Below are 12,992 nucleotides of genomic sequence, written 5' to 3' on the forward strand. Positions count from 1 at the left end.
ATTCATAGCCGCGGTGTGTTTACGGTGGCCAGAGCAATATGCACTCACTGGTTTGGGAGATGACTTGGGTTCCGAGGGCCGCATGTGCAAGTGGGCCATCATCGCCTGAAGACGCTCACGTTCTTTAGAAAGCTGTCAGGAGAGAAGAAGAAGAAGAAGAGAGGACATTAGAGTGGATTAAAGGAGAGCTGAGGTACAAGAGAATATGAGACATGAGAAGAAAGACAGGAAGGGAGACAGGTTTGCTGGTGATGTAAGACAGGCTGCAGGGAGGAGAGGTCAGGCTAAACAAATAGCATTTCATCTTTTTGTCAATAGCTGAATTTAGGTCAGCGAGACTCTGACAGTAACAAGCTAGTTGGGTCATAAATTAGGTGGTGCTGAGTGTCTGCTCAAAGTCCTGTGGACACTGTTAGGGGGATGGAGCGCAGCCAGCAGCTGCCGAGAGGTGAAAGGGTCTTCCAAACAGGGGGCCAGGCTGCCCCGCCTCCCCGGTCCAGTTAGTGGCCCCAGCCATCGCCTATCATCAATCTAATTCACAGGGAGTGACAGGGACTGGACCATGTGAGGAGCTCAACCCTCCGATATACACACACACACACACACACACAAGAAGCAAACACACAGAGAAACAGACAAGCAAGTAGGCGTTCACACACACAGAGGTGCACGCATACACAGAGCTGGGCCTCATTACTAGTGACGGCTCTCGTGGAAAAAGAAAAAGGAGGAAGCGAGGGATAGTGGGAGTGAGGAATGAAAGAGAAAGGGAGAAACCAGAATAGACAGGACAGCAAACACAAGTGCACCACTGTAATTGGTCACACTGTAAAGCACAGGCTTCAATAGCTTTGTGTTTCAATGGAAAACAAAACACAGAAAATGAAATAAATAACATAAATCCCTTTTTACATGGCAACAGAATGTATTTACTTTAAAACCAAATGCCTAACAATTAAATACAAACTGTTTATCGGACCGAAAAATGTGTGGGAGGAAGTGTTGGCCTCTGGTGGAGAGCAAAGGAGGGAAGTTGGGTCGGATTGATCCAGTTTTTTTATTATAATAACTTTATATCTGACCCAAAATATGAAACTTTGCAAAGCTTGATGGTTAGAACGGAGTAGTTCCAGCTGGCGTTTTAAAACACAGGTTTCTATTTGTTTCTAGAGAAGGAGCAGCGGTTGTCGTCAGTGCTGAGTAATAATGTCGCTCAATCAGAGCTCTCATTATCTAGCCAGCACGACTTCTTAATAAGGTCACGCTCCACCTACTGAAAATAGTTCCCTCCTTTTGAGCTTTCTTCAGGTGCAAAGTGCAGTTAATTAACACAGCAGACCGGGAGAGATGCACTCGCTATTAATTGGAAAGAAAGAGAAGACAAAAAAAGAAAGCAGAGAAAATAAAGCACACGCTTAATTCAATTAAAACTGCCATAATGGCTTTCCTTGTAAGGCCTGAGGATTCTTTTGTTTAGTGGCTTTGTTGAATTCACCAGGTCCTGCTTGTCGGGAAGTAGACCACAGTTTGGCCTTTCTCTCACTCACATAACTTTTATTGTTTTGTCTGGATGATAAGTGACTGAAATGAGTTTGCTAAATGTGACAATGGGAAAAAAAGTGACAATGCTTTGCTGAGTTTTTGCTCGACAGGAACGTACTTGTATTTCCAGCTGCTGTACGACTTGCATCTGGACTCTACACTGGGCCGTGCTCCGGTCATCCAGGGCGTGTTCACTGTTTAGGTGCCTGGAAGTAGAAAGAAAGACAGACGGAAAGAAAATGTTAAACAAGAACTTTAAAATCTTCCAAACATGACTAAGCTGGCAGAAGACAGCACCTATTCTTTTCATCCAAACTGTGGAGGATGATAATGACAGTATCAACTTCACCACTGTTTTGTTTTAATGATAATATTTCTATACCGGGACAATTATCTATAGGATAGTGTTAGGAGGCATTGTTCCGCTGTGAAATGAGGTAATTAGAAGTAACATGACGGTGTGTGGTGCCGTGTTTAACATGACAATAGGCCTGTGCCGGTTTAGATGGCGAACTTCAGCACCGCCCTGAGCGCTGCTTTCTGCTGAGAATAAAAGATGCTAGCCCAGCAGAACGGCTTTGTCTTCTTCGTTTACCGAAAACAATACACACAATTTAACACCGGCAACATTTGACACACAAAAGCGGCTCTTCAACGGAAGGTGCATTATCCGCCAAGCAGACATATTAAATGTATCTGGTTGTTTTCGCCTCATTAGAAGAAAAAGCCAGCCAGACAGCCATAACAGTCAATGAGGGTTTTTGTCTTGATTGGATTTCGTCTGTAGGACACAAAAGAGCCTCACCATTAAGATAGACCTTTATTCCTGCTAAAGCACACATATGCACACACACACACACAAACATTGGGCGAAAAGGGGTTTCTAAAGTGTTGTGATGCTGGGTAATGAGCCTCTATCTAAATGATCATTGGTGACAAACTCACAAAGCAAGCTTTGAGGAGGCATGCTTATGAAATGCCAGAGCTGCCACTTTATCTGCAGTAATTATAGGTTAGCTTGCAGACCCTTCAATGATCATTTACAGCACTGCCTCCAGTGCATTAGAGGGAGTACAAAATCTCCCTCGCTCTGTCTGGCTTTATCTAAGAACACACTCGCTTACATTATCATCAGTCTGCACAAACACACATCGATACACACACGGAGAAATGCACACTGCCACCACATATTCCTCCTTCTTGTTTATCGGCAATGTGCAAAACAAGAACTCATAGAGCGGCCTTCTGTTGGCCTGCCAATCAAACGCTGAATAGGACATTTGTAATCACAATAGCTCTGTACCTTTCAATTACACACATTTAAAACCATCCAATCCTCGCGTATACTTTTAGAACCATTTCTGGTCTAATGCTCGTGAAATTTTCATTATAAAAGCAAGAATGAGGTAGCATTAAAATAAAAAGAAAGGAGGGGTGAGGAGTGAGGGAGAGGGGAGGGACGAACCGGTGGGTTTCTCCAGCCCTGTGCCTAATTGCTGTTTCAGAATGCGCATGCAAAAAGGGGGCATTACATTAATCATTTAATCACGTCCCTCGCAGGATGAGGGAACTAATGTTGCAAATACCCTTTTCATTTCACTGCCCATAATGCTATCTTATGCACTTGATGTATGGCGTGTGTCATGAATTACAGCTGCTTCAAAAGCACAGAGCGGGCTGCTCGCTGTCCCTGAAGATACCTCATTACAAACCCAAAAAAAGAGGGGGGGAAAATCTTTATTAAGTTTGTCTCTCATCGACAAGCTTGTTTTTGTTATATTTTGTGTGTGTGTGTAGTGAGCTCTGCAGTTATTCTCTTTCCTTCCACACACACACACACACACACACACACACACACACACACACACACACACACACACACACACACACACACACACACACACACACACACACACACACACACACACACACACACACACACACACACACACACACACACACACACACACACACACACACACACACACACACACACACCAGTTAGCAAGGCGATTACAGGCAGATTACTACATGCGTTTATGAAATATTCAAATGGCAGCATGTCCTACTGTGCATTAATAATGCCACACAAAGACAAAAGGGGGAGGGGGAGGAGGAGGAGGGAGGGGTGGACACACACAGACAGGCAGACAATAATGAAAGAACACCTTATTTACTGAGAGGTTGGCAAATAATATGTTGTTTGTCTCCTCTTCTTCGATAAAAATCCCCCATGTTATCCCCCTCTATCTGTTCTCGTATGATTTTTTGAGGCTGTGGAGTGACTCATCTGAACTGTAGCATTTGTGTGTATTAGTTTAAAACCTTAGAGGTAGAGGACACCTTCCTCACTGTCAGGCATCCTGTTTGTGTTTACTGTTCATGCCTCGGTTTAGAGGAACATTGATTTTCTCGCCTTGAAGAGGGGAATTACCCGCATGTTGAAGTGTTTAGGGATGGTGTAGAGCTGTAGCAAAGGTGGAGAAATCAGAGCAAATAAAGAGACGAAAAGGACACGGATAAAGATGTGTTTTTATTGGATGCTGCAGTTTCTCCTTTCTCTTAAAGACAAGATATCTCAAAGGTTTTTCCCAGCAGCTGTGTGTATGAATATGTATATGCCATCAACGTCCACTAAGGGCCTTATAATAAATCTACTGCGCACAGTGTATGGATGATCTGCTAATTGTCTGTGTGTATCATCAGGGGCTGCAGAGAACAGGCCCCCTAACTGTCTACACTCACACTAATGTATACACAAAGCATACACACAACTATACACCTACTGGCATGCATAAACACACACATACACACACACACACATACACACACACACTCTCCCCGTGGTGGTGGTGCATAAGTAATGCCCTCCGTTTTAAAGGTCTTGTCACAGTGCAGCAGACGTGTGGAGGGGAGCTCAGCTATCCAGGGGCCAGGGGCCTGCCTGCCTTCCTCCACAGTGTGTGCGTATGTGTGTGTGTGTGTGTGTGTGTGTGTGTGTGTGTGTGTGTGTGTGTGTGTGTGTGTGTGTGTGTGTATGTGTGTGTGTGCGCGTGTGCACTACACTGAGGCACAGACACTTGGCTTCTGCCTTGTGGGTTTAATTAGCAGCGGGTTACAGACATTCACGTTAGCGGCTGAGCTTGCCATTTTAACATGGAGCCTGCCTTCCTGCCTGTAATAGGGAAAGCAGATGGGTGACACAGAGTGTGTGTGTGTGTGTGTGTGTGTGTGTGTGTGTGTGTGTGTGTGTGTGTGTGTGTGTGTGTGTGTGTGTGTGTGTGTGTGTGTGAGAAAGTATCTGTTTATGTGCAGATTAGACTGGAGCATATTGAGGTGAGAGGATATTGAAATAAGAGGTGAAATGTGAAAAGAAAAATAAAGGGAGGAACACATGTATTTATTTGAGATTAAATATCAAAATATTGTGTTTTGTTATGTTTTATGTATTTAAGCTGACATAAACATGAAATCAGGAGTGAGCTAAACCAATTAGTGTAGTGAAGTAGGTGGTTTTGTACAGTGATGGCGTCATAAAGCTATGCTAATGCTACATATAAAGTGGCTAAATGTTCAAAAGTGAATTGCCTTTTTTTTTTTAAAGGCTGCCTACAAAAATAGCTCCAGTCATAGCATTCATGTTTCTCTTATTCTCTTGCAACTAACACACACACATACACACACACAAACCCAGAAACATTCCCAGGCAATATTATTTCATTTTGAACTTCAGAGAGCTAATTCAGGGTGCCAGCCACCTCGCGGCTACCTTCTCCAGGTGAGAACGACTTAAAAGCGCGCTGAGGAGCTATTAAATGCTGATCTTGACAAGTTTCTTCATGCAACAAAACAATAGATGACTAAACGTGTCACCGCGGCTGAGCTGAGCTACGAGACTCCAGCTTGACTTGGGTAACCCCCCCTCCTCCCTTCTCCGTAACCCTCTCCCAACTACCAACATCTGAACTGTCATCTAAATGTGACACCCGCTTTATGTAACCCCGTTTAAACTGCGTGTGTGTGTGTGTGCATGCCTGTGTGTGTGTGTGTATGCCTGTGTGTGTGTGTGTGTATGCGTGTGTGTGTGAGACTGGCATCTCCGGAAACATGAAAGCGCTCCCTCTGACACCGACAATCATCGCTCCAAGGCACGCCACCGAGCAGCCATCTTTGTTCTGATGACGAGTCTGGCTTCTTTGTTGGCGCTTGTTTTCATGTGTGGCTGGGTTACAGTATAAGAGCCAGCCTCTCACTCGCAGGGGTGTGTGTGTGTGTGTGTGTGTGTGTGTGTGTGTGTGTGTGTGTGTGTGTGTGTGTGTGTGTGTGTGTGTGTGTGTGTGTGTGTGTGTGTGTGTGTGTGTGTGTGTGTGTGTTGTGCGTGTGTGTGTGTGTGTGTGTTGCTGAACCAAGACTCTGTTCCGTTTTGGAGCAACCAATATCTGCCAACCTGTGTTTCAAGTTTCTTGTCTACCCGTTTCCCTCCGTTTGTCTTTTTGTGCTCAGTTTGTATTTTTACAACATCCTTTTGCGTTAGCTTACCAGCTTACCGGATTCACCGGCACATCGCTTCACACATCTCTCGCCCCTCGCCTAAACAACCAAGCTAAGCTACCTAGACACAGTATCCTCAGAGCATACAGTGCTGAGGGATAGACTGATGTCTCCTGTAAGTAAGTGTACTGAGGTGATAGGACAAGATATCAGAAAAACTGCTAATCTGATACCGTCTTGCCTTCTCACACACACATTTCTTCCAGAGCTGCAAGGCAAACTCTTCCTCTTGGACTAGCTGAGGTTAGACAATGCTTTGCACACAGCGAGCAGGCTTTTCATAAGCAAGGCTTCTTGGCATGCCTATGGATGTGCTGCTGCAGAAAATGGATGTTGACATTGACATGTATGTGGCACATTTTCCACAGGGGATAAGCAAACACACTTGTCAAGCAATGGTTGGAATATATATTCACCTCTGATTCATTTTCAATCCATCACTGTCGATTGTTCTTTCTTTTGAGAGCATTGTGTGCGTTGATGGAGTGTGAAAATGCAGCTTAATGTCATGTCAGGTTGCGTGTTTCAAATACTGGTAAACACTATTTTTATTAGAGTCGAGACACCTTTTAGCTTTAATTCACAAGCTGCTGTGGAATTAGCAAAAGCCTGACCTAAATCCTGCAGCAGCTCCCCCATGGGTGGACTAGTTTCTTTTATCAGTACATTTTCTAGCGTTCTGCAACTTATTACAGTCACTACTGTAGAGAAATGCATAATTTGGAAAATACGCCGGAACAATGTCCCGATTTCAATAGTTTATGCGAATTCACATGGACATTTACAGCCGGTGAAAAACACTCGCCAGATCGTTATTTCACAGTTAATTACAAATCTAATTAGAATATTCAAATTAAAGCTTTCCCCTTTCTTTTCTTCTCTGTGTGAGAGCAGGGAGGCAGGGAAAGAGTGATAGTGAGAGGGAGAGAGGGAGAGACTCTCAGTGAGTGGCAATGTGATAACCTGTAATCGGCAGCGCTGCAAACACCTTCTTCCTTTGATGTCACCCCACTAACATCCTGGCAACAAAGCCGGCCAATTACAAATGAGCTAATTAACTAAATTGTTGATGGAGCATGAAGAGTTAATTCGCTCTGGCGCCTGCACCATGACAACAGTGAATGGGGGCCTTTGTTGTGGAAGGTAAGTGTGCGGCCGTGCGGGTTACCATTAGCTTTTGGCCTTTTTTTCACAAACCTATCAGGCCCTTCCACGGCAGGAAGGAGATTTGTTATGGATCAGAGTTGGTTTGAATCCTGCACTGCTGGAGCTGAACCCTGACAACTGGCTGTCTGCGGGGTCAGAGTGCGCTCGGTGAGAGCCTCTGATGTTTTCTTTGTACCCGCAGAAAGAAGCTGCTGTGGTGTAGGGGGGGGAACTTGTGTGTGTTTCGCGATAAAACAGGCACACAAATCCCCCACATGGCGGTAGCAGGAGGAGGTGAGCAGTATAATATGTTCTTACTTCAAAAACTGTCCGAAGTCCTCGCAGATGTTCTCACAGCCGGGCCACTTGCACACACCGTGGCCGTACAGGGGGTGGGTTCCTCCACTTTCTTCATGTAGTGAACTGGAAAATAGTGCAAAAGAAAAGAGAAAACTAAGAATACAAGAAATCAGACAGGTAGAGGGAGTTCAGGAGGGGTCAAAACAGGTCAGTTCAGTTGAATTGTCCAAAAAAAAGGCGAGAAAATTGAGCCAGAGTGAAAGAAAAACATATCGGAAGGTCGATTAAAACAGGAAAACTTGGTTGTGAGGAATATGTTAGAGTGCTATTCAATTAAACTGTTCATCTCCAATCAATCTAAATGATTACAATATGAATTACTTTAAGCAATGGAGACTGAGCCGTAGCCACCATCCCATCTTGTAAAGCCATTATAGGGAGGAGGGTGGTGGCCGCTTTCAAGTAAACATAAAAAATCCAGACAGCCATATCATTTTCATCAGGAGATTAATACTCTGTGTAACTTATGTTCTTTTGAGGACAACGGGGGCAGGGGGTGCTCGGGCGTTTTTCAAATGGCACCCAAATAAGTTACGACCCTGCCTAGACAGCACATCCTATTAAAGATGACAGTTTAACCTTTAGGAGAGGAGTGTGTTGCGTACAGTATGTGTGTGTTTGTCTGCTTATAGGTTAGGCATGTGTGTGGTCGATGCCTATGTGCATGTGTGTGGTCCATGAATATGTGTGTGTCAGCGCTGGAGGAGCTCACACTGGGGTTTTTTTTTTTTACAGAAGGGCTTTCCCCACATCGATCCATGGCATGTTAGTAAGCAGTGCTCCTGACAATACTCCGTGTTCGATCATTATGAGACACCACACGCCCCTCGGGACACAAGCAGATAACAAAAACATTTTTTTCTTCCCCTTCTTCCTTCTCTTCTCATTCCCTCCCTACCTCTCTCTTCCTCTCTGTCTTCCCTCTGAAGGTATCTTTTTCAAGCCTCCTTTTAGTGGTGCTGGAGAGATAGCATCTACTTTAAACCAATTACACAGCACTTCCACCTCCAGTGTGAGTCTCTACCACACACACATATACACACACACACACACACACACACATACACACACACACACACACACACACACACACACACACACACACACACACACACACACACACACACACACACACACACACACACACACACACACACACACACACACACACACACACACCACACACACACACACACACACACACACACACACACACACACACACACACACACACACACACACACACACACACACAGCACAACCCTAAGTCCTTATTATAATATCGCCCAAGAAAAGCCTTTGAATAATGCATGGGCCAGATAGTATGTGAACAGTCAGTGTTTTGGTGCTGGGTGCATTTATAAAAGACGCCATCACAAGGATAAACATCCTGGAAATGCCACTCAAGGCATCACGTATTCTGTTTACATGACAAGCAAGCAAAGAAGGTAATTTTCAAAAGAGGAGAGAAAGCACTAAATACTTAATGTACAAGGAGGTTACCTTGTCTCGCCTGCCAGAGAGGCTTGTAGTGAGAGCGCCTGCCTGCATGGCTTCCTCTCCCTGCGTTTGATATCTGTGTGCAAGCTAAGTGTGTTCAATGGCACGCGGGCTCCCCTGGGAGAACAAGGCTCTTATTTATTTCTTTAGCAAAACACTAATAAACTATTGAACAAATAAACAATTGTCCCTGACAAATACTCTGATGTGTTTCTATATTGAATCATGAAACAAGAGCGTGTGTGACGGGTGTAAACTTTTCATCTTCTCGGGCCTAGGTGGAGTCATATTTTGTACCTCTCTCGCTCCCTTTCCCGTTCCCGTTCCCTCTCTCTTCTGTGGTTGAGGCCGGGGGACTGTCCGTTGGCGATGGAATGGTGGGAGATGGGCGGCGAAGCTTTGGCGGGGTTGCAGGAGGAGGTAGTTGAGGAAGAGTTGTTGGTGGAGAGGTCTAACCCGCCGCCGCCGCCGCCGCCACCGCCCCCTCCGTTGCCGCTGTTGCTGTGTTTGATGCCGTTGTCCTCCATGGTGTGACCACCGCCTCCGGTCACATCCTTCCACAGCTGCTGCAGCTCAGCGGGGCTCAGGCCAGCTAGAGGGAAATCAAGAAGGACAAAGTTAGACCATAGATGCAAAACCTGTGTGTCGTGTGTGTGAGACAAAAGCTGAACTCTAAACTCAAACTTTATTCGACAACCAAAAAAGTGCAAGGACTTTTTCTTCAGGGACTATCATCCTGTTCTTCCTCAAAGCTAACCTGAGTTTGAACTAATACAGCTAAATAAAACCAAGTGTGTCTTATCTGCCTCCTAAGATGTGTGTGTTTTCAATGAAAAAGAAGCATAAAGTAATGATTACAGCAAGTTTTGTATCTGGGATTAACAAGCTGTTGTTTTCAGCTTGGCAACTCATTTAGAAATATTCACTTACTTTGATTCCTGTCTAACATCTCCCTGCTAGTTGTTTCTGTCTGCGCCATTTTGCTGGTAGACAACAAACATAGGTGTTTACTCGGCTCAGGAGAATAAATATAAGCTAGCTCTCCTCTCTCTGTTCTTTTATTCTTCTCCTGGCTCTCAGAGAAGGCAGTAAACAACAATAACAACAACACAAACCGGGCAAATGAAGGAGGGGAGAGGGGGGGGTTGAGGAGCGTGGGGGAATAGAAAGAGAGAAAGAGCAAAACAACAAACATAGGCAGAGCTGAGAGAGAAACAGAAGTAGACAAGGAGAGCCACAATCAGACAAGAAGAGAGAGAAAGGAGAGAATGGAAGAGTGAACAAAACGATCATGTGGAGAGTTAGTAGCTGGTTGAAGAGCATACCAATGAGGGGGAGGCAGACATACTTAGAGATAACGCAGGGGGGACACAGGTGCATACCAATGAGGAAAACAAAAAGATGGAAGAGACAGAGAAACACTTACACCTCACTTGAGCATGTGACCACCAAGTCATATCAGTCAGATCAACTACACTCCCTGTCGTCATCTCACTGCTCCTCCTCTTCTTACCTGACTGGGGCAGGGTTTGTCCGGGCAGGGCGGCCTGTCCGGGGGCGGGCCCGGGCAGCGACAGCAGGCCCTGCCGCTGCATGTTGAGCAGGTGCTGCTGCTGCTGGAGCTGCTGCATCTGCAGGAGCTGCTGCTGGAAGACGAGCTGCTGGGCGGCCAGCTGCTGTTGCTGCTGCTGTTGCTATAGAGAGGAAGGAGGGGAGCCAGAGAGGAGAGGAGGAAGAGGGAGGGAAGAATTACAAACAAATTAACAACTGAGAGAGAGTGTGGAGAGTCTGCACTCACTCACTGCCTGTGACCTTAGCTACACCTCTTCTCCTCCAGCTCTGCCTCTCTGTCTGTGCTCACTTAGCCCCTGCCTGCTGTGTTTTTGGGCTGTACCACAGTGTTGATGCCTCTCTTTGTGTGTGAGCGCACACACACAAACAGACACAAAGCTGTGTGTGGATACACCGGCTCTCGAGCCCGTCAGTGTCTGTGCTTGTGATTGTGTATGATACTAAGCCTCTGGTATAATCCCCCCCCATCCCACAACCCCCCCACCCCCCCTTGATAGTTAATTGTCTCGCCTCCACTGATGGTCTGTTACAGCTTATGTGGCCAGAGGGAGCCAATGCATGGACACAAGTGCAAGCAAACACACACACACACACAAATATATTTGCACCCACATGCACAACGCCTGCCCCCGCTCCACCCTCTCTCTGCTCCCCTCGCTGCCTCACAGAGTTGTTTATCGCTGGGCCAGGCAGGCAATTGCGTAAGCCCTGTGCAAAACAACAATAAAAACAACAACAGAATGAAAAACATCGAACTCAGTGACCGCGGCAAAACAAGTCAGAGGGAATGGATTTTAGGAAGAGACAAAAGATCTGAATGGGTAAACTCAGGTTATAATTGCATTTGAGGGATAATATAGTCTTTTTGGTCTGTAATGTCACAAGATGTTTTTTGTCTGCTCTTTTCTTCATCTACATGTGTATGTGCACGCAGCCTGTCATGTTTGTATGGAGGTGGACGTGCAGGAGCGTGGAGGTGGAGGGGGAAACTTGTGATGCGCTCACTGGAAAAACAGGCTGCATAATGGAGTGATGGAAGAAGGCAGTTTGTCCGCCCCCCCCCCCCACCACCCCAACCCTGCCTCAAGAGAAATAAGGAAGCAATTTCTATTCCATATTTGATGGTGGGGCCCCCCTGAAAAACTCTATTCAGAAATCCAAACAGAAACAAAGCCGCCGGGAGGTCAGCGGCGGCTTCCTGTAGGGTCGGCATAATGGGCTGCTTTAGGAGGAGCGCAACACATCCCAGAGAGGGAGAGGAGTGAATGTTTTCTGACCAATTTGACTGCTTCCACACGTACGGTGATGTGGCCTTGACACTTCTACGGCTACACAAATGTTGCTAAAGCTGTCATGCTCATCTCTTCTTCTCTGACGGCCAAAAAGGACAAGTCCGAGACACGTCTGTCCACCGGCTGGCTGTCACGGCGATTTATGAGCACTGTAACTTTAGCTGTGGTGTTTGTACGCCCACAGGAACAGCTCATTAACAAGTTGGACATCTGAAGTCATCTGAAGTGATTTGAATATAAAGAATAATGTGGGCTTTGTGTCGGAAAAACGAGAATAAATTAAGAGAATATGCTTTAAACAAGTATTTATGATCACATGTTTCCATATTTCTACTTATCTATGAGTTATGCCGGACATTTTGACCATTTGTTGTGTAGAAGAATCATAGGTGTCAGTGACTGAGAGTTTGCACCCACCTCTTTCGCCTGCTTGCCGGGGTGCTGCTGCTGGAGGAGCTGCAGGTGAAGCTGCTCCTGTTGTTTCTTATAAAACTCCTGCAGGTGTTGCTGTACACAGAGAGAGAAAGAAGAAACAGATTGAGTAAATACAGTCTTATGTTCTAATATATATGAAACATATTTATAGTTCATGATATTTATTTGTTCCCTTTATAATGTTTTGATGATATTAGTCAGACTTGGCATTTAGAGGGTGTATAAATAACTTACTTGCAAAACAAGTCAAAGCCTACAATAATCGAGATAATGTGTCTTAAGCAACAAATTATAAACAACATGTTCAAGTGCTTTTGGCATTTGTATCCTCGCTGTCTTCCGCAGTGCTCTCCATATGGACTTTTAATGGTCCCACAGTGCTGTTGGGGGCAACAATTCATCATATTAACTATGCATTTGGCTGCCAGAGTGCACTGGCGTCCTTTGGAGTGGCTGGAATAAACGGAATAGAGCCTCTAAGGAACAGGTCTGCTACGTTGAACTGATTCCTTTAACACACACACACACACTGACAGCTATTTAGACAGTGATTTCTGTTCTGTTTCTTGTTATTGGCCGGTAAGAGAAGTCCAT

General features: G+C 45.4%; 1 protein-coding gene across 8 annotated transcripts in view; it reads right to left on the reverse strand.

Annotated features, from left to right (window-relative positions):
- foxp2 (forkhead box P2) overlaps positions 1 to 12,992 on the reverse strand; it is a 91,538-nt gene that overhangs the window by 12,991 nt on the left and 65,555 nt on the right. For 5 of the 8 annotated variants that reach the window (XM_034131516.1, XM_034131510.1, XM_034131511.1 and 2 more), the window contains 7 exons: positions 12,381 to 12,470; positions 11,284 to 11,379; positions 10,526 to 10,793; positions 9,397 to 9,691; positions 7,558 to 7,662; positions 1,661 to 1,748; positions 49 to 132 (listed from right to left, as the gene is read on the reverse strand). In XM_034131516.1, coding sequence (XP_033987407.1) covers positions 49 to 132; positions 1,661 to 1,748; positions 7,558 to 7,662; positions 9,397 to 9,691; positions 10,526 to 10,793; positions 11,284 to 11,379; positions 12,381 to 12,470 — 1,026 coding nt within the window. The remainder of the gene's footprint in view (positions 1 to 48; positions 133 to 1,660; positions 1,749 to 7,557; positions 7,663 to 9,396; positions 9,692 to 10,525; positions 10,794 to 11,283; positions 11,380 to 12,380; positions 12,471 to 12,992) is intronic. The other 3 variants (XM_034131513.1, XM_034131515.1, XM_034131514.1) reach the window with 3 other exon arrangements.

This window comes from Trematomus bernacchii, unplaced genomic scaffold (assembly GCF_902827165.1).
Source record: "Trematomus bernacchii unplaced genomic scaffold, fTreBer1.1, whole genome shotgun sequence".
Classification (NCBI taxonomy): domain Eukaryota; kingdom Metazoa; phylum Chordata; class Actinopteri; order Perciformes; family Nototheniidae; genus Trematomus; species Trematomus bernacchii.